The sequence below is a fragment of the Aspergillus foveolatus genome (assembly GCF_047715535.1).
Source record: "Aspergillus foveolatus strain CBS 279.81 unplaced genomic scaffold BDW70scaffold_10, whole genome shotgun sequence".
Lineage (NCBI taxonomy): Eukaryota > Fungi > Ascomycota > Eurotiomycetes > Eurotiales > Aspergillaceae > Aspergillus > Aspergillus foveolatus.
The window spans coordinates 361,850-386,021 of record NW_027396074.1 but is presented as its reverse complement, the minus strand read 5'-3'; the positions used below and the strand labels follow the sequence as shown (position 1 = coordinate 386,021).

General features: G+C 49.0%; 9 protein-coding genes and 2 non-coding genes across 11 annotated transcripts; 8 read left to right on the top strand and 3 right to left on the bottom strand.

The window, feature by feature from the left end:
* Positions 1 to 23: 23 nt before the first annotated feature.
* Positions 24 to 2,620, top strand: BDW70DRAFT_131343 (putative GTPase NOG2). Its single transcript, XM_073735968.1, has 3 exons — positions 24 to 182; positions 230 to 977; positions 1,382 to 2,620. Exons 1-3 carry the CDS (start codon positions 85 to 87, stop codon positions 2,216 to 2,218), a joined length of 1,683 nt encoding a protein of 560 aa, XP_073598489.1. The 5' UTR covers positions 24 to 84; the 3' UTR covers positions 2,219 to 2,620.
* A 140-nt stretch (positions 2,621 to 2,760) lies between these two features.
* BDW70DRAFT_131340 (protein kinase IKS1) lies at positions 2,761 to 5,722 on the top strand. The gene is made up of 2 exons (XM_073735967.1): positions 2,761 to 2,938; positions 2,997 to 5,722. Exons 1-2 carry the CDS (start codon positions 2,883 to 2,885, stop codon positions 5,008 to 5,010), a joined length of 2,070 nt encoding a protein of 689 aa, XP_073598488.1. The 5' UTR covers positions 2,761 to 2,882; the 3' UTR covers positions 5,011 to 5,722.
* Positions 5,723 to 6,241: 519 nt separating this feature from the next.
* On the top strand, positions 6,242 to 6,329 carry BDW70DRAFT_t60. Its single transcript has one exon. It is a non-coding gene; the product is annotated as a tRNA-Gly (tRNA).
* An 864-nt stretch (positions 6,330 to 7,193) lies between these two features.
* BDW70DRAFT_t61 lies at positions 7,194 to 7,280 on the top strand. Its single transcript has one exon. It is a non-coding gene; the product is annotated as a tRNA-Asp (tRNA).
* Positions 7,281 to 7,684: 404 nt separating this feature from the next.
* Positions 7,685 to 8,930, top strand: BDW70DRAFT_8742 (dienelactone hydrolase family protein). The gene is made up of 3 exons (XM_073745080.1): positions 7,685 to 8,072; positions 8,137 to 8,218; positions 8,298 to 8,930. Exons 1-3 carry the CDS (start codon positions 7,829 to 7,831, stop codon positions 8,842 to 8,844), a joined length of 873 nt encoding a protein of 290 aa, XP_073598487.1. The 5' UTR covers positions 7,685 to 7,828; the 3' UTR covers positions 8,845 to 8,930.
* An 888-nt stretch (positions 8,931 to 9,818) lies between these two features.
* Positions 9,819 to 12,266, top strand: BDW70DRAFT_165750 (uncharacterized protein; the record flags this gene model as incomplete). Its single annotated transcript, XM_073741820.1, has 4 exons — positions 9,819 to 9,875; positions 10,109 to 10,820; positions 10,853 to 11,961; positions 12,123 to 12,266. The coding sequence occupies 4 exons, from the start codon at positions 9,819 to 9,821 to the stop codon at positions 12,264 to 12,266; spliced, it is 2,022 nt and encodes a 673-aa protein (XP_073598486.1).
* An 898-nt stretch (positions 12,267 to 13,164) lies between these two features.
* On the bottom strand, positions 13,165 to 14,325 carry BDW70DRAFT_131330 (polysaccharide biosynthesis domain-containing protein). The gene is made up of 5 exons (XM_073735966.1): positions 14,182 to 14,325; positions 14,104 to 14,128; positions 13,759 to 14,043; positions 13,650 to 13,686; positions 13,165 to 13,592 (listed from the first exon to the last, which is right to left on the bottom strand). The coding sequence occupies exons 1-5, from the start codon at positions 14,224 to 14,226 to the stop codon at positions 13,523 to 13,525; spliced, it is 462 nt and encodes a 153-aa protein (XP_073598485.1). The 5' UTR covers positions 14,227 to 14,325; the 3' UTR covers positions 13,165 to 13,522.
* Positions 14,326 to 15,268: 943 nt separating this feature from the next.
* On the top strand, positions 15,269 to 15,693 carry BDW70DRAFT_8723 (uncharacterized protein). Its single transcript, XM_073745072.1, has one exon. The coding sequence runs from the start codon at positions 15,319 to 15,321 to the stop codon at positions 15,544 to 15,546; it is 228 nt and encodes a 75-aa protein (XP_073598484.1). The 5' UTR covers positions 15,269 to 15,318; the 3' UTR covers positions 15,547 to 15,693.
* Positions 15,694 to 15,859: 166 nt separating this feature from the next.
* Positions 15,860 to 17,736, bottom strand: BDW70DRAFT_165748 (synembryn; the record flags this gene model as incomplete). The annotated part of the gene is made up of 7 exons (XM_073741819.1): positions 17,523 to 17,736; positions 17,394 to 17,468; positions 17,267 to 17,343; positions 17,060 to 17,218; positions 16,897 to 17,016; positions 16,005 to 16,849; positions 15,860 to 15,956 (listed from the first exon to the last, which is right to left on the bottom strand). Exons 1-7 carry the CDS (start codon positions 17,548 to 17,550, stop codon positions 15,860 to 15,862), a joined length of 1,401 nt encoding a protein of 466 aa, XP_073598483.1. The 5' UTR covers positions 17,551 to 17,736.
* Positions 17,737 to 18,138: 402 nt separating this feature from the next.
* BDW70DRAFT_165746 (putative telomere length regulator protein (Rif1)) lies at positions 18,139 to 23,477 on the top strand (the record flags this gene model as incomplete). Its single annotated transcript, XM_073741818.1, has 2 exons — positions 18,139 to 21,063; positions 21,114 to 23,477. Exons 1-2 carry the CDS (start codon positions 18,145 to 18,147, stop codon positions 23,475 to 23,477), a joined length of 5,283 nt encoding a protein of 1,760 aa, XP_073598482.1. The 5' UTR covers positions 18,139 to 18,144.
* Positions 23,443 to 23,858, bottom strand: BDW70DRAFT_131319 (uncharacterized protein). The gene is made up of 2 exons (XM_073735965.1): positions 23,721 to 23,858; positions 23,443 to 23,647 (listed from the first exon to the last, which is right to left on the bottom strand). The coding sequence occupies exons 1-2, from the start codon at positions 23,754 to 23,756 to the stop codon at positions 23,498 to 23,500; spliced, it is 186 nt and encodes a 61-aa protein (XP_073598481.1). The 5' UTR covers positions 23,757 to 23,858; the 3' UTR covers positions 23,443 to 23,497.
* Between the last annotated feature and the right edge of the window lie 314 nt (positions 23,859 to 24,172).

Genomic DNA, 24,172 nt, shown 5'->3' with positions numbered 1-24,172 from the left:
TTTTCTCTCTGCGTTCCGCCAACTTTTTTTTTACTCCCTACCTTGTCTCCTTACTTCCCCTTCAATAGGAGGAATATACACAAAATGGGTACAGGGAAGAAGGAAGCCACGCGCCGTGTCCGCCAGGGCAAGGTTGGCGATGGCATGGCCAATGTGAGGGTCAAGGGTGAAAATTTCTACAGGTAAGCTTCGTTCTATATTTGATTAGCGCAGCGACTAATTTGCGAAGAGATGCGAAGAAGGTGAAGAGGCTGAATATGCTCAAGGATGGCAAGCCTCAACGTGACGCCGCCGGAAACATCACTGTTGCTGCTTCGTACCAATCTCGAGAGGCACCGGTCGCTAGAATAGAACCAAACCGGAAATGGTTTGGCAATACTCGGGTCATCTCACAAGAGGCTTTATCCTCATTTCGTGAGGCCGTCGCCGAACGTGCCTCTGACCCTTATCAGGTTCTCCTCAAGACCAACAAGCTCCCAATGAGCCTGATCAGAGACAATAAGACGGTCAATGGACTCAAGCAACATGAGGCTAAGATGACGATTGAAACGTCACCTTTTAGCGACACATTCGGGCCTAAGGCTCAAAGAAAGAGAGTCAAGCTGGGTGTCTCGTCGCTCGAAGACTTGGCTGGTGAAACGATGAAGATGCACGATAGTTATGTTGAGAAGTCGGAACAAGGTAGACATGAGGACGGTACTCCGATCGTCGCTGGCGATGATGTGGCGACAGATCTCTCACTTGGCACAATGCCCACGTCTCGTGAGGCAGTCTTCTTGAAAGGTCAAAGCAAGAGAATCTGGAATGAGCTGTATAAGGTCATTGACTCGTCTGACGTTGTCATTCACGTTATCGATGCTCGCGACCCCGAGGGCACACGCTGCAGAGGTATTGAGAAATACATTCGCGAGGAGGCACCTCATAAGCACCTGATATTTGTTCTGAACAAGTGTGATCTCGTGCCCACTGGCGTTGCGGTAAGTCCTATTCATTTCATTAGATCTCTTCTCTATCCGCTTAACCAATCCATTGGCCTCGGCCATGCCATCGCTAAGTCAAGTCTACTTCTGTGACCCTGTGTCACGCTTTCTCAATGGAAGTATTGTCTGTTACAGCTTTGGCAGATTAACGCTGGTCCGTGCCGAATTTCATTCTGAAGCTAGGCTGATCAGCTTTCGTTTTGAAAGCTGGTCGTTAAGGACTGGGCAGTGTTCTGTTTTTGAGTTGAGTACTGCTTCGCCATCGGCGTCTTCATAGCAGAGCTCTTAGTAACATTTCACACATCACTATTTCTTTTTGCTTTTGTTCTTTTGGGGGGAGCCCTTCGGTTTTGCGTCAATTCAAATTGTATGCCATAATGGTGTGCTAACTGGTAAACTAGGCTGCTTGGGTACGTCACTTGTCAAAGGACTATCCTACTCTTGCATTCCACGCTTCGATCAACAACTCTTTTGGTAAAGGATCTCTTATCCAACTCCTGAGGCAATTCTCGTCGCTCCACTCCGACCGAAAGCAGATCTCGGTTGGTTTGATCGGCTATCCTAACACAGGAAAGTCTTCAATAATTAATACTCTCCGCAAGAAGAAGGTGTGCACAGTTGCTCCTATCCCCGGCGAGACCAAAGTTTGGCAGTACGTCACTCTGATGAAGAGGATTTACCTCATCGACTGTCCTGGTGTTGTCCCGCCAAGTCAGACGGATACCCCAGAGGATATTCTCCTCCGAGGTGTTGTCCGGGTTGAAAACGTTGAAAACCCTGAGCAGTATATTCCGGCCATATTGAAGCGCGTGCAACCCAAGCATCTTGAGCGCACTTATGGTATCAAGGAAACAAGCGATGCCATCGAGTTCCTCAGCATTCTTGCCAGGAAGGGCGGTAGGCTACTTCGTGGAGGTGAACCCGATCTCGACGGCGTTGCGAAGATGGTGATCAACGATTTCCTCCGAGGCAAGATCCCCTGGTTTACTCCCCCTCCTTTCACACCTGGTGAAGAGGGTGAGAAGATTGAAGGCCGCGAAGGCAGACTCGGTGAGATGGGCCGAAAGCGCAAAATTGAGGAGACCTCTCAGGATGCGAGTGAGGGTCAAGAAGGCCAAGATCAGTCCGCTTCTGACTCCGAGGAAGAGTTTGAGGGATTCGATGACGAGCAGGATGATAGCGATAATGATTCTATTGCAAATCTCGAAGTCAGCGATGAGGAAAGCGGGGAGGAGTGAATGTCATCGCCGCGTTCCACTCTCCAACACCTCACAACCCACACAAGCAGGGTCGGTTTCCGTACGCACAAGTAAATACTTGGCCCTGCTTATTTGACGCCAGGACGTCGCAGAACGTCCTGCATGCTTAGCTGTCGCTTTCTGCTTGGCTGATCGGCTGGCGGGCTATTTGACAGCTGTACAGCCCCGAGGCGCAACGTGGAATCCGTGGCGCTGTTCATGTCAACCTGGAATGACGAGAGGCAGCACGGAGCACCCACGGCGTCGTTCCGGCCTGTCTGGGCTGTTGACCGTCGTACATATGCCCAAAGATGTTTCCTGTGGAAGAACGTATAGTCGAGTCCATCGTTGACATCATTCATCTAGATACCCATATCTCTACCAAATCTATAGCAATATTCTGTATTCTTATGATCGGTGAATTAAATGTATAGGAGGCAACAGTAAGACGAATTGGCTGGACACTGGCTCACCGCCGTCACGTGGGGCAGTCATGATCATAAATCCCCACCGAGAGGCGTTACCGGCCATTCATCTCATGGGTAACTGCCTCACTTTGTGGAGGACGGATCACCTCCCTTCACACTTTAAACGACCATAAATCTCTCATGGTTACGGGCTTTTACCCTCTGCCTTATCGGGAGATATGCCGCCTTGATTGATAATGGCGGAGGCGGACGGCGTCATTGTTCCTTACTCCTCATCCAACGATGTTGTTTTGTAAGCTTCAGCTTCTCAACCGCTATTCAAACTTAAATCCTAATTGAACGCGTTCCAGGCGCCATGACGGATCGGTTGTCGTTTATGATCCGGTTTCGAGACAACTAGTCCTTCAAGATGCAGCCGAGGCTGAGAAGCACGACAATGATCCGCAGTGTCCATACTGTCGCAGGCCGTTGCGAGACGAGGACTCTGGTCAAGACAACCACCATTCCAGGACGCAGCCAGAATTTGTCAATCCCGAATATTTCCGCATGCTCCATAACAGCCTTCCACCCGCCTCAGTAGATTCAGCTACAGCCCAGCCGCAATCTCGACGTCTTGTTCAGCCTGTACTCGCCGATAGTCCTTCAAGCGGATCGGGTCAGTCCAGGGTACCTAACGGACATGGTATCTCATCGGCTGCATTTACCCCAGACTACTTCAAAAGGTTCTTTGTTGAAGAATCGGTGCTAGGAAAAGGCGGGAAAGGTGTGGTGTTGCTGGTGAAGCATGTCCTGGATGGCGTGTCTTTAGGTCATTATGCCTGTAAGCGCGTGCCTGTTGGGGATGATCACGAGTGGCTCGAAAAGGTTTTGATTGAAGTGCAAACGCTCCAGCACCTCTCTCATCAGAACCTTGTCTCCTACCGACATGTTTGGCTCGAGAACGCGAAAATTACGACGTTTGGGCCAAGCGTCCCATGCGCGTTTATCCTCCAGCAGTACTGCAATGCGGGGGATCTTCATAACTACATTTGTGGCTCCATGCAGACATCTACGACGCCTCAGGAATTGAAAGAGCGCATTAGACGGAGGTCGAGAGGAGGCCCCGAGGCTTCTCTTGGTCTCCATGAACCTCGCAAACTACATTTTGATGAGATTTACTCTTTCTTCAAGGACATTACCTCGGGTCTTCGATATCTCCATGCTAGCGGCTATATTCACCGTGATCTTAAGCCCAACAACTGTCTGCTGCACAAGACTAACGATGGCATACGAGTCTTGGTTAGCGATTTCGGCGAGGTTCAGCCCCAGGATGCAATACGGAGGTCTACGGGGGCGACAGGAACTGTGTCGTACTGTGCTCCAGAGGTTTTACGGCGGGAGTACCCTAATGGCCCCTTCGCCAATTTCACCTTCAAAAGTGATATCTTCTCTCTGGGGATGATTCTTTATTTTCTGTGCTTCGCGCAGCTTCCGTATCGGAATGCTGATCTCATCAATGAGGAGAAGGAGGACCTTGAGAAGCTCCGTGAAGAGATAATGGACTGGCCTGGGTTTGACCGAGGACGAATGCGCCCTGATTTACCCGAACAACTCTATACTTTCCTCTGGCGTTTGCTGTCAGTTGATCCCGATTTACGGCCATCTGCAGATGAGGTACTTAGTGGCCTCGAGGTCGGAGCCAATGCTAATGAGAACCTACGCACGAAACGTGGCAGCAGTAGTTCATCTGCGCCTGACGTGCACAGCGCATCCAGGATTCACCCTCTTGATGATACGGCCGATACGCTGTCTCCCAGGAGGTCTTTTTCACGAGGTCCTGCCATACGCCGCAATTCTGTATTTGATTCGAATGGGTCTGTTGGAGACCTGACCCCCGTATTCGAAGACATGGATGGTACGCAGAGGAGAAGCTCGCTCAGTCCAGAGCGTGATTTGGTCGTCCGACCTCGGTTCTGTAGTACACAATCTGTCTCACCACCCAGGAATGAACCTCGTCCAGTCGGACCAACCATCGGACCAACCACCATCGAACCTTCTATCCGACTGCTGCCTCCTCCGCCAGGGGGGTCCTTCCTCCCCAGACGCCTTTCGGGGTGGTATCCGCCGTTTTTTGCAGTGCAGCTGGCTTTGTTTCTTGCTAAAATTGCCATGGCACTGCAGCCTTGCTCGCCGTTGGCTGTCAACCCCTGGGTGTTGTACTTTTTGATCATAGCAGCAGGCATCAACTTGCGAACGAAAAGCGTGCAAATGCAGTTAGCATCTTTTGTTTTGCATGCTCTAGTCGTTGTTCTAAGCATGAAACTGGAGATTCTATGTATCTGGCCTTCGACCACGGCCGGAATGGTGCATGGGAATGAGTTATAATTCTGTCTATTTTGGCCCAGCGATGATAAATCGATATTTCCGCGGCCCTATATAACCGATTCCGCGTCTGTGGTGTAATAGTGTGATATAACTTTTTGACAACGGGGCTAGTCAGTTATGTTTCCGCTCTTGTCCAGCTCGGAGAACGATAATTATGACATCTCCAATAACCCTCTCCAACGGACTATGCGCGGTGAAATCTAGCCTGTTCTCTGAGAGGAGTATGCTAGTACCGTCACTGACACCCAATATGCTGCCTGGCATGCCGGCTCTCCGGGAAAGACGCTTTTCCTGAAATTTTCGATAAGTGATCACCTGAAATGCAGCTCCGATCTGAAGGATGATGTTGTACGCTACGTGACTGGCACTGTCTCAACCCCAAAATAAATCGGCAGGGTGCGTAGACATTGGCATCCTGAGCCCTTTTGAAGTAGATCCGTGCGAATGCTCTGCTTTGCCACCTAGCCCGTAACTCGACGCTGGGGGTGCGATTGATGAGCCTAGAGGGCGCGAATCTCGTTAGGTATGTGGTACTACCTCGCGAGTGCTTGAAGATAAGAGACAGCAGGTCAGCCTCTTATGATGCCTCTGGATCTAGCCTGTTCCCTTAAGTGGCAAGCGTGCCAATCTGGCCCGTCTGCTTGAGCACCTTTTCGCATGGGTAGAGCAAGCTTGGCATACGGTTTGGAGTTATATAATCAGGTAGCCGCCATTTTTCTATTATTTCTTACAATTAGCTTCATCGCTGTCTGATTTTTCTTATACCAAATTCGTTCACGGGATTCCGTTCTGCCAACCGGGCACAGAAGATATATAAAGACGCCGCCTCTGACCGACCTCTATCCTTCCAATGATCCGCACCACATGACACTCCTAATGCAATCATCCTAACCTGTGAAATCTTAGACCCACCAGTAGCTAGAATCAAACCAACGCCAACAGCGGGTTAGATCCCGAACCCATCGGCAGTCACTTAGCATACCTATGACAAGACATCGTGCTTTCCCCTGTTAGTAAACGCAGTTCATCGACCTAGTATAGAGGAAAGCGATAGTTCTGAAACAAAAGGCAAGATTTAGAGAGCCTGTAACCCAGAATGAATGGGACTGCATCCTTGAACCAAATATCCCCACACCACGTGCGAGAGAATCCATGATGTAAGTGGGCTCCTTTTTTGGGAGTATTTCAAATTGGATATATTTTATTAGAAATGTCCTTCTAGCAACAAGGAGCGCCGATGGTGGAGTGGTATCATGTATCATTCCCAAGTACTATACTGGAAAAATGATGAGTCCCGGGTTCGAACCCCGGTCGGCGCATTCTTTTTTCTTTTTCCCCTCACAAGCTAATCTGCGCTTCTTCTCCTGGGCCAATGCAGTTCAGTGTATGCGTGCCGGATCTCTTGCATTCTTACATGGTCTGTTTAGCGTTGTAGCCACTTGACATCTCCGTGCTGAATTAACGTATAATTAATACCAGAAGACAATGACATCAATATGATTGCTTGTAAGTATCCAATTTATTTTTGTGTGCAGAAGGATGGAGTTTGCCCAGTTATGCATGCTTTGGAGCTCATATGGTTTTTTAGGCCCCCCTCTACAGGCAGTGCCACCTGGTGAATTGGCACGACTAACATCTCCCCAGACAAGCACATGAGCAAGCACGCGAAACTGTCCAACAAATGTACTCAGCATGGACAATACATACAGGCCTTACACTGTAAGTGGCTGGCCCGTACCTAGAAATACCATTAGGTAGCGAGTGACGTCCACCTCATGATGCTCTTAGCAAAGTCTTGTCCACTGTACGTAGTAATAACCCATTTAAGATACAAATAGACTGCCATTTCGTCCAGATCCGACTAGGTGAGTGATCGGAGACTCCCACCTCGGGAACACCTTTGTAACGTTACCAGCGTTGCACAGCATTGATTGATCCCGAGTTTAACTAATTGTATAATCAGACTCCTAGCTGCGACAGCGGCACCCCAAACGACGGCAACATGATACTAACTCAAATCTTTCAACTCCGACATTCCCAGACTCAGCGGGAAATCATATACAGAGGTACCGTCATCATACCGAAGGTCAGTTATGGGGTGGGCCTTCCAAGCTGATTTAATAATTTCCTGTATAGCTAGCTTTTAGGCTAATAGCCCAATTTAAGAAGATACTTCCATCAAGTCCTCGATGGTCTAACGGTCATGATTTCCGCTTGTCACCTGATAGGAACAAGCGCGGGAGACCTGGGTTCGACTCCCAGTCGGGGAGTATCTTTTTTTCTTTCTTTTTTGTTTGTGCTATTGCTACTTTTTGCTACTTTTTGCTATCGTAGTAGAACGACATTGTTCCTGGGCCATAGCGAGGCATAGCGAGACCTTGGAGGGACCAAGTGCCTTGATGCATGAGCTGTTGTGGAAATGTCCTTCCCCTGCAGCGCCTGCTAGTGAATACGTCAAGAACATCCAGCCCTACCACCAACGCCAAGATATGAGGTCAGATACGCATCGCAGCTGTGTAACGTTAGTGATATAGTACGCTAGGGCAAACTCCCTCTAATCGCGCCTCCACTTTAGAACTATAATGTAATTAGCGACTTTCGTGCGGAGTCTTACGGTCTTCCAAACTCCGGTGCCGTATATCCATAGCAACTTAGAGCCCCCCAATCGGAGTTAGCCCTCTATCCCCGACAATCTATAAACTAACTTTACGACAGCATCATCTCACCTTCATCCCCGCTCGTCTCACTCTATCCTGCTTTTATATGTCTACTTTGCTTGATTTGATTTATATTATAGTTATATAAATAACCAAACAAGATGTCCTGCCCAGACTGTTTCACTGGCACAGTCCACACTGGTACCCCCAGTGGCCGCATCACAAACCTCCACGGTCTTCAAACCTACGTCACCGAGCCCGCCGGAGTCCCAGACGACGAAATAAAAGGCATTGTAATTATAATACCCGATGCGTTCGGATGGGAGTTCGTCAATAACCGCCTTCTGGCGGATAAGTATGCAGAGAGCGGGAAGTTTAGGGTTTACCTGCCGGATTTCATGAAGGGTACTTGCATCTCGACCTGATTCAGAATTTGACGCATCATAATTGACGTTATCGATATGTCCAGGAACCGCCGTGCCAGCCTGGGGCCTTGATACGATCCGCGCGGTGATGAAGACGGGAAGTTTGTGGGATTGGATCTCGAAGCCGTGCGTACTCATCATAAATCATGTCCCGCTGCTTCATCATCATCTATGCAAAGTATAAAGTTGACTAACATATGTAAAGCTACCATATCGCCTCCGCCCTTTACGTCTTCCCATCCTTCCTCATCGCGAACCGTCCCAGCAAATCCTACCCAATCGTCGAATCATTCTTCACTTCTGTGCGGCAGTCACCAGAAGGCCAGAAACATCCCATCGGCGCTGCAGGGTTCTGCTGGGGTGGAAAGCATACGATTCTTCTTGCGCACGGGGCCTCGACAATAATAACCCCGGTTGATAACGGAAGCAGAATCAAGCGGAACTTGATCGATGCTGGATTCACAGGCCACCCGAGTCTGTTGTCCCTCCCTGGTGATATCGAGAAGATCACGATTCCAGTGAGTTTTGCACTGGGAGATTTGGACTCAAACCTGAAGGGCGAGAAAATTGAACTTATCAAGAATATTGTGCATGAGAAAGAGGAGGTTGGTGGAGAAGTGAGGGTTTATGTAGGCGCGGGCCATGGATTTTGCGTTAGGGCTGATACGGCGGTTGAGCAGAGTGATAGGCAGGCTGCAGAAGCGGAGGAGCAGGCTGTTGAATTTTTCAGGAAGAAGTTTGCAAAGGTATAGATGCTCCCTGGTATTCTCACTATGTACTTGAAGTAGCTAAATATATATGGATCCGGCTATCTGTATTGTCTCTCTAGATGTCCAATCAACGCCTTAAGTTTCCTTCGTGATTTCTTAGACAGCGAACGAAATGTACCTCACGACCTTTCCATCCTCGAGCACCATCACATCATGCGTGACCTCCATCATCCGCTTGTTGGTCTCGACTGTGCCGCAGCAGCTACCATCTTCCGTGGACAATACAGGAGGATTTTAAGTACGGTCTTGATCCGTAATGATCACTATCTACGCTTTTCGTTGTCCGTGCTCAGCCATAGCAGTGGGGATAGACATTTCATCTCATCTTTGCCGAAGGGGTATCAAACTGTCATTGAAGATGAGGGTATCGCGGTTATCTCGTAGACAAGGGAAGCGGATCGTGATCCGAATCTCCTCTCCCTTTCCCGAAGAGATGCGGTTATCTCAAAAATAGTGTTTCGTCCGTCTTCAAACAAGGCACGAAACTGGTCAAAAACTCGACAGACTGCGTGTTTCTAGAGACGATCGTTCAAGCTTTGCGCACAGATATAAATCACATCACCACAGTTGACGCTAGTAATCGCCTTGATAGCCCACATTATTCAATCACTTAGTCCGCTATTTAAAGGAGAAACTGTATTTTCCCTTCCTTACTTAGTACTACTTTTCGGGGCTAGCCGCTGATACGTTGTATTGTCATCACGCCTCGAAATATACAAGGGCTGCTGTTGCTGTTCTCCCAATTTCTTCATGTTCCTTTACCCCCCCTCCCATATTCTTCCATCACCCAGTCATGACTGGTTGTCTCATCTTCTCCAAGACGCCCACTCCTTTCGCCCCTTTGCTCTCTTCGCCACCCCTGTCGGAAATTGCGGCAGCGCCTTTTTGCTGTGCTGGTAAACGATCACTGCAGCTAGAGATGATGCAATGCAGGATCCTGGGATCCTGCATTTAGAATGACTATACGGTTCTTCTATGATGTCAAATACTTGGCTCTGCATCCGCAGCTGCTGGTTCTAGAAAAGTACATGAACTGTTCGGGCAGTGGGAATCGCAGCGGTAGGGCTCTGTGGTGTGCCGCGGTTTCCTGGTACTGGTGCGCCAGATGTTTGATTCGGACGGCAAATGAGTATATCAAGATCGATAACATGTGACAACATATCCGACGACACTGCTATGGAATCTTCATTGCCATGGAGTCTTCTCATCCTCCCTCGCGAACACAATGAGTGGAAGCAGCTCCTAGGACTACAAGGCGCTTTTTCTCGAGGCAGAGGAGGAAATAAGGCTGATAGAGGAGAAAATAAAGCAGGAAAAGGAGAAAAGAAAGCAGGCAGAGGAGGAAAGGAACCAAGAAAAAGAGCGTAATCAACCAAGCACTTTTGGAGAGTTCATCGGATATTCCCATGATCTCCTCTGGCGACTGCTAAAAGCTGAAGTCCCTTCCCGCTCCACAACAGGGACGATTGGTCCTCCGACCGACAAATACTGCCCTATACGACTGCTTCCGTGGACGGCTTGTGCAGCTACACAGCTTGAAATCTATGAATCGGTCTGCCGCTACCTACAGCCTACGGAAGCAGATGCACGGCAATTATTCGCATTGCGTGCTGGGTTGGAAGAGATTGGCCGTGTAATCGCCAGCCAACCCATTAGCAATGAACGGAATCTCGGGCTCTGTGAACGACTAGCCGTGGAAGGTCATGTGCGTGTTATTATTGCCGAATTATGTAAAATACCCGATGCTCGAGAGGAATTACAGTTAGGCAGCGGAGTGTGGTTTGCTAACCACCCCAATGCTCTGGATGAAAATGACGAGATAGATGCTAGCGAAGCATCAAGCACAAGACGCCTCTGGCCTGATCAATTCTGCGTCCGTCGGGTTGACAGTAACACGAGTACTTTGCTCACCATCGCTGAATACAAACCGCCCCATAAGCCCACCGTGCAAAGCCTGCGTGAGGGCCTTCACCCGATAAAGTTCTGGCAGAAATTGTCGAACCCGATACGACTCCTGCGGAAGAGCCAGAGAAGTCAAAGTACAACACGGCGCGGCTTGTAGGGGCAGCAATCGTTGAAGAGTTCCATGTGATGGTTCAAGAAGGTCTCGAGTACTCGTATTCAACAAACGGACTCATGGACGTGCAGTTCTGGGTTCCCTTTGATGACCCAGGTACTCTTCACTACGACCTTGGTGATCCTAGAATAGACAGAACGGCGAGTGTCGGACGTCTTGAGATACCCACGACTCGACTCAGCAGGGCTCTATGTCTCTGCTTGATGAGTTTTCGTTCCTCTTGTCGCAATCATGCCTGGCGGGAGAATGCGCGGCACAAGCTGCCGATTCGGCATTCCAGTTTTGACAGTGAGCGCTCGCAGATCTCCATAACAGTGTCACATCAGAGTGCTCAGGATATGGAATGCGCTAGTTCTGGACACTATGATTTGGAGCAGGCTACGCCTGAGCTCCTGCCATCATCTTCCTCGGCTGGATCGCCCGTCCTCAAAGGTCATCGAATGGCCACGCGACCTGGTCTTGGATGTGCGCCATCATCCGATCAGCCTCACCAAGAGGATTCTCTAGACTCTGATGCAGCTTCTAATACATCTACCAGACATAAACAGGGGTTGAGCAAGGCCTCAACGTCACCCCCACCTCATCAATATTCATTCCAAACAAATATGAGAAATGACCAAAGCAGGCAAAATTATCAACATATAGCTAAATCCTGCACGCAAAAGTGTCTTCTGGGCCTGCAACAAGGTGAAGCAATAGACCCTTGCTGTCCTAATGCTGAACTCCACATCTCTGGCAGACAGGACGACCGACACCCGATCGACGTGAAGACCTTGGTGCAGATGGTAACGGAGCAGCTCGATGGAGTTCTGGATCATAATTTTACTCCGATGGGAGATCGTGGGTCTTACGCTGCGCCGTTCAAAGTTACCTGTGCCGCGTACGGTTATACTATTGTCGGCAAAGCCACCACCTCTCGGCGCTGGAAAGTGGTATCGAGTGAAGCGGACGTTTACCGTATCCTTCGGCCTGTACAAGGATCGGCGATCCCAATTTTCCTTGGAGCGATTAACTTGGACAGAGTCTCCTTCCTACACGGCGCAGGAGAGATACGCCACATGCTCCTTATGGGCTGGGGCGGCGAGGAGGGAAGAATCTCGATCATGCAATTTCACGGTCCTTGAAAAAGATACGTTCTTTAGGTATCGTCCACCAGGATCTCTGAGCAGAGAATATACTATAGAATGCTGAGTTGAACCGTGCCTTGATTATTGACTTCCATCGATGCACACTCCGACAGCAACCGATGCACAGACGGCCAGGGTCTAACAAACGGCTACGAGATGCAGCTCAAGAACGCGACCACAAAAGAGTGCGTGAGGTATGAGTGTGCGAGTGATGCGACTGGGGTCCAGGGGACTATGTGATTGATAACTATCACGAGTAGCTTATGTATGAATTGATAACTGCGGTTACGGCAGCTGATGCAACTGTGAACGAGAAAAAAAGAGGATAGGTTAAGAGATATTACTAAGAAAAAAGGTCTCGAGATTATGCTGATAAACAGTTGATATTGTAGGAGATGAAAGCTAGAGAGCCCCACGCAGCTCAGTGACCGACAGCCTGGGGTCGAGGTTGGAGGTGCCTGCTGGGGGCGGCAAAATAGGAAGTTGTGGTTATTCGAGATCTGGATTACGCAGAAATGGAACTCGCAATCATCCCGAAACTGGACTTGTAGACTACGCGCAACCAATTAGTGTGACTTCGAATCTTAGCAGAGGTGCCCTAGCCGCCACTCTAAAGACACCAATATACCCCGAGGACAGAACAGGTTAAAGGCTAATAATTGCTCATTTTCATCCGAAGTGTTACTGAACACTGGTAATAAGGTAACATCCAGATCTTCACTCTACTGATTACTCTGCAGTGTCATCTTAGAGAATTGGTGCCTTATCACCTACCGGCTCGATACCTCGGGGATCGTGAGATATAAATAAGAATCAAGTCAGGACCTGCTCCCTGGCCGTGAATTTGGGTCATGGTGTACTGAACAGGCTTGCAAGTAACTCTTCAAAGCTGTAGCCATTATATCTAACAGGTGTAGACGTCTCTTAATCGGCTTCGCTAGTAGAGCTGTGGACGGTCCAAATGCGCATGAGAAAGAGGGAACAAAAGTTCGGGATTCTTCTTTCATTGAAGAGCAAGAGAAGTATACGTGCGTGATTGCTTTCATCTATGTTCCCGTCCTTGACGATTTAGATCAGGCACATTGAGGGTGTTCTGTGCAATAGGTCAATGGACGTTGGCATTGTTCTTCTCGGCCAGGCTGGCTGGATGGCCACCCACACCTCTATCACCCACACCTCTATATACTACCATCCAGACAAAAGACCTCAGCAAACATACTTGCATGTCTGGACCCCAGTCTATCTTGGGAAACATATGGCTGGATAGTCTAGACTGTCACCTTGGAAGCGCTACTGGTATACCCCTAACCCTATGTCGCCGAAAAATCCAGAAGGCAGCCGGACTCGCCATCTGTTTATGATAGTAGAGGATTTGGTTATGGTTCGCAATAAACGTGCTGATGTGGAATGGGTTCTAAATTCTAACTGCCAGAGACCGACGGGGTAGTAAACGTGATTATGAACTGGAATTCTTCGCCCGTGCCTGTGCCTGCTCGTAAATCCAGTCGTTGAGACCAGCGCGATTCCTACGAGGCAAATGAAATTAGCAAACCGCTGACTTTGTGCATAGCGGGACGCCTTACCTCGCAATCTCAATAGCATAGAACTGCATCCGCATAGCTAGAAGCAAAGATCCAGTCAGCCAACCCATCCCAATCCATATTCAGTAGCTCCAGAGCCTCGGGGACTCACCGAAAATCGTATTGTCCCTTTCGTACTCGGTCTTTGGGTTCGCCCGCAGCATTGTGCCGAAGTTGAAGTCGTGAATCTTTTTCTCGTACTGGTTGATCCAGTTACGCCACTTCTCCTTACCCTCCTTGCTCTTCATCTTGTCCTCGTCAATCGTCTCGGCCGGGTCGAAATCGGGGAATTCCGCCTTGAAGTGCTCGTAAATCTCGTCGTCGATTTTCGTCAGGCGCAGCTGGGATCCGGGGACTTTCTCAAGGATGGACCAGTATGTCATCAGGTGTTCCACGGCTGCGATATGGTGAGTATGGTTTGTCGAATGTAAGCGAAAGTGAAGGGAACGTCACGAACCCTTGACGGCGAACTGCTTCTCCATCTGGCTGATTGTTAGCTTTGTCGGTATGGAGGGGTGGCGCGATAAGGACTTACATCTTCCAGGTTCTGCGCCTGCTCGGGGTCAAACGGCTTCGACATTTTGGCGGTTTGGATGTCGAGCAACTATAATTATCGAAAGATGTAGAAGTGAAAAAGGGCCACGGACTCAACTCCAGTGATTGTTCAGGTAGTATGAAACACTTGGATAGCCCCGCGGTGGTCAATTTTTTCGCCAAGAATCTGTGCTCCGTCAACCCCACAGACGTCATTGGAGCCGTCTTGTCTTGGCGTTATATAAAGTCCCCAGAGCAGGCGGAAGGTTACCTACATACTGCGTATGTCTGCTGGAACAATGCTGGCATGAACCAAGCAAGTCAAACATTCAACTCAATTTGACACAGTGCAAGAACGTCTTTCTCTTGACGTTCTCCTACCCACTTATATGCTTGCTAGTTCTATTGGAACTGTCATTGGAGTCGTCCCTGTACGCTCGGACACCAGAATAGGCTCAGGTACGGCCGAATGCATGCACTAAAAGGGCTCTGATCTTAGGTCAAGGGCTCTCTTTGTATTAACTGCAGATGTGCCCTGTTAACAAGCACTCTGTAAGTTCGTACCTCATTCCTCCCCTCGACCCTCCACCATCGTTATTGCCGAGGCTTGTTCCTTGATGCTTTACGCTTTCAAAAACCGAGCAAATTTGCCCTCCAGCTGGACATGTATAAGATTTTCCACTCATCAAGGGGATGAAAACGATTATAGTCAATATAATCTTGACGCCGGACAATTGAGAGCGTCCTCAACTGATCACCTGGGCAGTGGAAAGGATCAGACCAATTAAATCTTATGGCATGGACGTAACACAGGTGAAAATTTTAAATGGGAGCTGGTATTGCTTGCAAAGGTTCGGTTCGCCGCCAGAATTCGTGGTTGATATGAAGCAGCCGCGGGCTTCTCAAACCCAGTGCCTCTTATTTTGAGGAAGATGAACGCAACGAAAGCAAGCCCAAAGCCATCTGGATGCCGTTTATCCTTACTCTTTCGGAGCCAATTCGACATTTCCCTTTAGCCTTGGATGCCAACGTTGGATTCGACGATATACTCTGTTTGGTCGATTTCTCCTGGCTGCAGGATTACAGGACAACGCTAATGCTGCAAAGATCCTTCGTGGCCTGGTAAAAAAAGAAGTGTATGCTTTTTCTATCCGATGATGACCCTTCTAATGACGCTGACGCCTGGGTGGCGCTCTTCAAGATCTTTCTGGCCACTACAAACAGTAATGAAAACCTGAGTGACGCCTGGAAGAGAAGTGGAGGGCCGAAGGAATTGATATTGGGGGCGGTTGTCGGCTTACTGTATGTGGGTACCGCTGAAGACGCAGAGGCAAAGATGGGCTACTTTCTTCGACGTATAAGATAGTGCAGCAGTTTTGATTACCATGTCTTAGCATAGACTAACCATTTGGGAAATAAGCCTTTGAGAAAATGACTGTGTTAAGGTGTCGGCGGCCAGCTGGATGAAGCTGTCTAGCATGGCTATCCACACCACATCTTGGAGGGTTAAAATATAATCTGGGCTCAGATTGCTACCAGGACCCGACATCCGGTCCAAGGTACAGTGGACCATGAACGCGCTAGCTGAATTCATGTTCTGCCATGAATGCTCTAGTGAAGGCCTTGTGGAGCGAGTTTTTCTGGAACTTTAACTTATACGGCTACAATCTGCTATATATTTATTCACTATCAGAGTCAGGCAACTCTTCCAGTCTTCCTTCCCGCAAAGCCTGAGTAACTGGATTCTCGACCCCGAGGATGCCGTTTGCTTTGGCCCTATAATAGAGTTAGCATGACTACATTAAATCCATACGCTGTACTTGCCTTTCGAAAAGCACAAACAGCCTTTCGGCCTCTCTCTCCTTCTCCTCTTTCGTCATGGACGGGCCGGTGACTTCCTTCTCCGCAGCCCATCTTTGGCCGGTAATCGGATTGATTTCTGGATTAAGATCTTGAGAGTTGGTTGCGAATGCTTCACCCGCAGACTTGGGGATATCTATGCCGCGGGATGCTAGAAGCCCCGCAGCGAAACCATAACCGATGTTCTTCGTCAAGCTTTCGGCATTCTTTCCTGAAAGAACAAACATGAGTTCGGAGATAGCGACCTTAAGGTTCGCATAGTGCATGGTTGAAAGCTTGAGCAGCTTCGACGATAACGTGTCAGACTGCCCGATTGGCCGGTCCCGGTCGTTGTCGTCAGGTAGAAGAAGCCACTGCATGTATTTGCGGGGGCCGTCGGGTGCCACCTCATGGATGGTTACGAGGGTATGGAAGAGAGGAATGGCCTTGGTTTCAAGCTCCGAGGGCTCGTAAGCTGACACTGCTTGATCTAGGATATTGATCAACTTGTCTACGTTGCAGTTCTGGTTAAAAGTAGGGAAAAGTGGGTTGCCGTCGTAAGGCTTTTTGTTCTTGTTTTCGAGGTCCAGTGTCGACAGGCAGTTCAATAGTGTGCCGAGAAGACCATCCAGAGGCTTCAGGGGGATATCGATTCGGCTGATGATCTTGAATATGTATGGTATTGATGGTGAAAAGGTCGGCGCCAGGTCTTGAAAAAGCTTCGCTATGTTGAATACCAATTTCAACGTATCTGTAAAAGCCAGCTCGTCGACTTGTGATAGAGGCTTTCTGCCGGACTTCGGGAATTGTTTGGAATGTCGGAGGATTTGCTGTCGTTATTAGTATGTTAACTCTTTCAAGGGAACACTCAGCTCACGTAGTTGATATTATCTCCTAAAGAGTGGCTGTTAATGAGGTCGTCGAAATTCATGTTGGTATCGTATGTCGAGAGGAAAAGGATTCGGCTGATGACCATTTCATGCTCGGAAGAATCACACTAGAAATGTTAACATAGAATACAATGATGGACTTGAGCATACCTTGAGCATTTCGGCTAGTCTCCCGCCCCTACCAGTGTCTACGAACAACTGGCGCATTTTGGAGTCTAACAAGAGAGCGTTTGCAACGCAGCGCAGGGCTGCATGGCGGACGTCTGTTGTCTCACCGTCAACGCCATACTTGGATAGTATCTCAATGCCCTATGCAAATGTTAGATACGGTCAGAGGCGGCACGTGGTATGATCCACCTTTTTTGAGTAAATCGGTCCTGCATTGTCGGGACTCGTGCCATGTTGCCTCAGCTGTAAGAGGATCTGAGTTCTTTCTAGAACAAGTCAGGAAGTGTCTAGTATGCAGTTTTTAGGTTTTTCTTACGTGCAGAGTTCAACGAGTTATCTTTCAGGTCTTTTTCAAGAGAGTCCAAAAGCTTTGTGACCTGCTGCAATTTCTCTGTTGAGCATGTGTCAGCGCTGAGAAAAGAATGAATCAGGGACTGCGCTATACCAGAGCCCTGCAGAATACGCAAATCCATATTCACTCGGCGCCTGTGTCCAGTTGCGCGATAAGAATTCCTTTGGTTGAGTTGTTCAAAAGTTCAAGAATTGTCAGTTGTCGATCGCACGGAAGGATTCTAGTGCGGAGAGACAGGGGTTAGGTAGATGCAGGAGAGCTCTCCGAGACAATCAACGAGGAATCAAACTTGAGTCCGAGAACTAAGAACTTATGTGAATAAAGAAATAGATGATGAGCAGTGCCCTTACATCAGTTCATTGTTCAGTCGATCCTTCGAGCGCCATAGAAACAGCTAGACCCCACTTGTAGTCAGCTTCTCCGCAGCTTGCCTGAGTCATAAGGCTGCATGCCGCTTCTGCTGCCTTGAGGCCTTACTTACAAGGCTTCAAACGCGCTGCCACTTAACGCGTCCGCAACCGCGTTCAAGCGTGGCTTGGCGTCTCCGGCGTTCTGCAGAGGGTCTCAATTCTTCATGGTCTCCGTCAATCTTCAATCTGCCATCTTCAGTGCTACGACGTGTATAGGAACAGGCCTGAGTTCGCTCCTGGAGCTTGGCCGTCTCGCAATGTTCCTTTTCCTCTCCTCCTTCTACTACTGCTTCTTGTCTTGAACTATGGTCGACGTTCTGGGTCCTTTGTCAGCTCGTCCGCCGACTCCACCAAAGACTGCGTCTCGTATGCTGTCTGAGAAAGATCGGACGGAGGAGTCGCCAGTGCCCGTACAAACGCCTAACGAATCTCCTGTTCTGCAGAACGACTCGACCTCAACTGGAGCACCCTCCAGCCGCCAGTCGAAGCGCGTGAACTTTTCGCCATGGCCAAAATTCATCAAACCTCCTTCGTTCACGAACCCGAAGTCGAAAGCTCTTCTTCCTTCGAACGATCTCAAGCCGGTTAGATCAATACTCAAAACGACGAACTCGCCCGGCCCTGTTCATTCGGCTGCTGCTATAACGTATACTCCCGAGTCTTTCGCAATGCTCTTAGAGTCCCTCACCCAGCAATTGGCTGGAGAGTCGACCAGCTCAAGGATAGATGCGTATATGCAGTTATTTGGTGCATTGAGGGCATATGAAAAGTTGCCCACAGAAGAAGAAATTCTGCGCAAGATGAGCCTGATTGCAGAGTTCATCCAACGGGATATTAGCCGCGATCTCACAAAGGGCGGCCCACTGGATACAAACCTTGTCATTCAAGCACTAAAACTTTCTGTGGTGCTCGTTTGGCATCCTCAGATCTCTCCTCAATTGCCGGATGAATTCAAGCTTTTCCTCATTGAGCACTCGGTCGTCTGTCTCGAGAGTGGAAATCTTCCCAAGTCCGTTGTGACCCATTATCTCACCGTCCTGTCAACGCAGAAGTTCCCAGCACGGATAATCACAGCGGCAAGGACGACGCGCATACTGGAAATGCTGCATAGTATAACGGACAGAGTCAAAGGAAACTCCGTGATCTCTCAGCGTTTAATGATTTACGAGCGACTATTTGACGTGGCCAAGCCGACATTCCTTGCCCTATCGACTCTTTGGATGGATCATCTCATATCGGGTTTGCTCCATCAAATTAAGAATGTCCGATTAAACGCGCTGGAGCTTGGTTTCAACGTGTATATGTCATCTGGCTCGAACTCCACTTTGTCCAAGACACTCCGTGATATTTTCGACCGACCACTCGCAAACAACCGGAAGCTGGTCTCCGAGGTCAGCGAGCGTATGTCAAGGATGATGTCGAATCCAGAAACCGGCGAACACGTTCCTCAAATCTGGGGTGTCATCACACTACTTCTTAGAAACAAGCGATTCAACATCGACCAGTGGCAGCACTTCAAGGAATGGGTTCTCGTTCTTCAGAAATGCTTCAATTGCAATGATCCTGAAATTAAGTCAAAAGCCATTGGTAATTGGAATCGGTTTGTATTAGTGGCCAATATCAGTGACACAACTAGTCGGTCCCTACTGCATATGCTTAGCAAGCCGATACTCTCTCAGTTTGAAAGAAAGAAGCACGACAAGACAGGTTCCCAACCCAGCCAACTCGTGATTGCCAGCTACTACAATCTGCTATACTATGCCTTTCGACCTGATGCATCTCACCAACAACTCGATAAAGTTTGGGAAGAGTACATCCTCTCGCCATCTTCAAATGTTTTTTCCTTTGTCCCCAGCCTTAGCGACAGGCTTGCGCACGTGCTGTCCAACATGCTGTGGAGTTCACACCCTCTCAAGGCTTGGTCGGATAATCGCGTCAATGAACCAAAAAGGATTGTGCCAGAAGAACTGCCACCCTTGGATTGCAAATGGGTTAGGTCGAGGATTCCTGATGTGTTGAAGGTGTTCGAGGCTATCTTGAAATCATCAGTTTGGGACTCGGAGATGGAGAAGTCCAATATTGCTGCGGCGTGGGTTAGTCTATCCCATGCTCTGGCGTTTGCAGCTAGCAAAGAGATTACACCCTCGCCTGAGTCTATGCAGACAGTGGCTCATGTCTTGGGGCTTCTCCAGCGATTATGGAATGGAGGACCATCGTCTCTCAATGCTGTCAATGGCAACTCAATGGATAATTTCTTTGAACGCTTTAGGTTTCTGTCGACGACTATGATTATCGCCCTAGGCAGCATTTCATTCACGGAGAAACTGCTCCTGAAGACGGCGGATTCGTACCAAGCCGCAACGCCTACGCACCGCCATCCGAAAGCCAATAACAATCCCGATAGCCCTATTTTGCACTTGCTACGGCTCCTCATTGATGTCTCAGGGATCTCAGGGCCAACGGCTGCTTACTCACGCCTTATCAAAGATATCATTGAAGCAGCCTGCCATGGGAAGGTTTCAAGGGGCTCCCGACTCGACATTTTGAGACAATGTGCCGATTTGTACCCTGACGGAAGTGGATTCCATGGCGTTGATAACTTTGCGCAGATTGTGTGGACAACGACTGCTCAAATGTCTGCAGATTGTATATGCTCCTCTGCTATGGAATCAGCTCGCGGACGGGACGGGTCTATTGCCCGTGATTATGACAACGTAATCAAGATCCTGTCTGCAGGATTGAAATACTCAGACAGTTTCCAAGTCTGGGATCAGCTTTTGAGTGCGTCTATTCGTGCCCTGAGGAATGAGAAAGGAGATTGTGCAATCACGCCGACAATGCTGGTCCCCCTCGTGGGCTTGATGATGAATCTCGATATCCGCACCGCATGTTCACCCGCTTCTTCGATAATCCATCATTGTTCAACGATTCCTTTCTCGGAGTATGAAAATGGTGCCAACGACAACAACAAACTTCCTTTTCCAACCGCGTTAGTTGGATTGGTTCATCAGATTCTCTCCCGATCTTATGAACTGTTAGTGCCTTTACATTCCAACATTGCTGCTGTATTCATAGAGACTCTCGTCTCTTTTCTAGGATCAGGAACCTTTATGTTCAGATCTGTGGTACTTGATCAGCTTCAGTATCCCCTTGGTCTCTTTCTGAAGGATGAGTCCCGCAAGCTCACTCTCGAGAGTGGCGCTGACAGCCGGATTCTGACTGCTGTAAGTGCACCAAAAATATTCTAGATTGGTTATCCCCTAACTTTGAGAAGTGTCACGCGCTAGCATCAACTGTGCTGAATATCTTACAAATCTTGCCTCGCTATGCTTCAACTTCTCACAAATTCGAGCAGATTATTTGCTCGGGCTTGGGGTCCTCGCATATGTCGACAGCTAACCTATTCTGGGAATTTTGGAAGTCTTCCTTTGGCTCCCAGCAGTCTTCAATACACCCAGCTAGCATATCCCAAGCGGTGCGAAACCTGGAAGCCCGTGTCGGCAGCGAGACACAAGAGTCGAACGTAGATACCGCCCAATTGTCACAAAGCATGAAAGAGGTCGAAGACGGTCAGGGCGATGTTGAAACCGATTATATTGCGGCAGAACGCTCTATAGTTGCAACAGAAGATGCGTCGGTAAAGTCTCGCATTGCATTTATCTTGGATGCGCCGTCCGAGTCTCCTGGCTTTGCTCGCTTTGAATCTCCTGTGATGGGCTCCGACCTGGGAGCCTCAGCGTTGCAACAGACGGCGGGGTCGGGCTTCCAACAGGAGGCTCTTGTTCGGAAAGTTTGCAGCAATCCTCCTTTTGAGGATTCGGCTAGCACTGCCAAAGAAGACACCTCCCATCATAAGGAGATGTTCTCCATGATCGACAACCTTCGTTCATCGTCTCCTCCTCTTACTACTCCGAAAGAACTTGGGTTCATGACACCACCGCATATACGTAACCTCCGAAACCAAGAATCCGGATCTGAAACACCGCGGACGCCTACAATACCAGCCGTCTCTGCGGACAACGAAGACGGATTCCTTGGTTCGTCTCCGACACCTGCTATCCGCGGCCGAACATCGTCGGTTGCATCCGCCATCCCTCCATCGTTTCCTTCCGGTGACTCTATGGACATTGATCCCCCTTCGTCACCACCCGAGCTTCATTCGCAGAGCGCTGATTCACGGCAAACTTCTCCTTCCAAGTTAACCAAAGGCAGAAATGCCAAGAACAAGAAGAAAAATAGGCCCAGGCGATTAAAGACACCAAGCCAGAAAATCTCGTATGCTGTTCCTTTGGAAACCGAGCAAACTGAACAAAACAATGAGGGCGTTATAGGGCAAAGTATGAAAAGTCGTCTCCGTTCGGCGACAGAAAAGCCCTCAGCAAAGAATGAAGGCGAAAATGCTCAACAAGCGCAAGTATTGCAAGAAGCAGCACAAACCGCGCACAATGACTTCATCCATAACACCGCCACTGGTCCTGAAATTAAACGTCAGAATGTCTCTGAGCTGCAACATGATCGGATGGACCCGGCTGTGGACTCAGCTAGCGAGGACACCGATACGCAGGCCACGTCGCAGCTCGAACATGATCTTGTATACGCCGTGGACCTGAGCAGTGACAAGGCAGATAGTGAAGCTGTAGCGTACATGGGAAAAGCCGCCATCACACGCAAACGCAAGCGGGAATTGGAGAACTGGATTTCTCCCGCCAAAGAGGAGCGTCGCCGCTCATCAAGGATTTCTGCGGCAACGCCGGCAGCCGAAGCCGAAGAAAATCAAGTTGTTTCCAAAAAACAAAAGCTTACGGCTACGCCTCAAGATACCGTCTCTTCTCCAGCTAACCGAGCCGCGAAGAAGCGGAAGCATGAGACAGTCGAGGATACAGCCGAAACCCCGAGGAAGGAGCAGGTCAATATGGACAAAGAGACTACTAAAGAACAAGGGTCCCAGGGATCTCAGAAACGGAGGTCACACCGTATTAGTGGTGTACCTGCACCCGATATCCCAGATGAAATACCTGCGCCGAAGAAGTCTCTGCAGAACAAGAAGCAAACTAACCGCAAGTCGGAGAGGCGCCGCTCTCAACGAGCGGGAGCTTCGCAAGACGAAATCATCCCGGAAACGGAAAGTTCTATAGAGAAATCAGTTGAACACTCTCAACCTTCTACGACAGACAATAACTCCGAGCAACAACCGCAATCAACCGATGCTGCTCATATAGACCAACCGGGAACGCAGGCTAGTCAACAAGCAGAAGCGTCGGGGGAGCCCATGGTCATTCATATGGCGGAATTAAAGGCAACTGAGTCGGAAGCAGCTGCAGTAACAGAGGTCGAGAGTGCATCTACACCAAAAACTCAACCGGAGACCGAGAAGCAAGCTCTCTCTGACTCAAGCCAGCCACACCAGCCGCTGTCGGCACCAGATCAATCGACATCAGAGCGAGCGCCCCAATTAAACCAGGACGTCCAAATCTCAACCTCCCTCCGCTCCCTTATCGACCAAGTGAAGTTATCTTCGCTCGACCGAAACGCCGTCAAAGAGCTGGATGAACTCCTCTTCGACCTCCGAGTCGAGATGCATGAGGCTCTACGGCGCCATCATGCCAATGACACCACCATGGCTAATCTAAGCCAGTGAAACTCATTCAGTATACATTCCTACAGGAAAAAATAAAGAGAAGGTCCAAAAAAAAGAGAAAAAATGAAAAAGAAAGAAACGGGGGAAATACAAAGATTTTGCATAGCGATGGCGTTTTTGAGCTGTTTTGTTCTCGGGCATGGACTACTTAGGTATATCAGATCGTAAACCTTACGTATGTGGTCGGGGCACGTCAGTCAAGTCGACTCAACTATACTAGATTTCATTAACTTTGATTCTTACTTTGTCGCTTGCCTTTGTTCTCTTCTTTCCTTGCATGACTGGGTGGCTTGTATTTTTTCACATTATGCTGTTGTACCTGTACGTACTTGAGACGAGATACCTACCTACTCATACCCAAGTAGCAGGTCTGAATGTGACGCTTATATTTAAAGGCTGAGAATTACCAGGCAGAAGGTTAAACGCTTCTATTTAACTGTATATGTAGCATTACCTAACTACTTCCCACCGTAGCCCTAACTGACCAGGGGTACTTGCCAGTGACACAGAAACCGTATGTCAATCACAAGGTCTCATTTTCTACCTGCCAACTGAATGTGCACGGGATGTACGCATCTACAGAAGTGACATGTGAGGAGGTACCGCGCCGCCGGCACCATACTGAGTAAGCATAAGCCTTGAGCGTGGACGAGATGCAAGCACCAGCATCTAGCTCCGAATCAATGGCCGGAGGA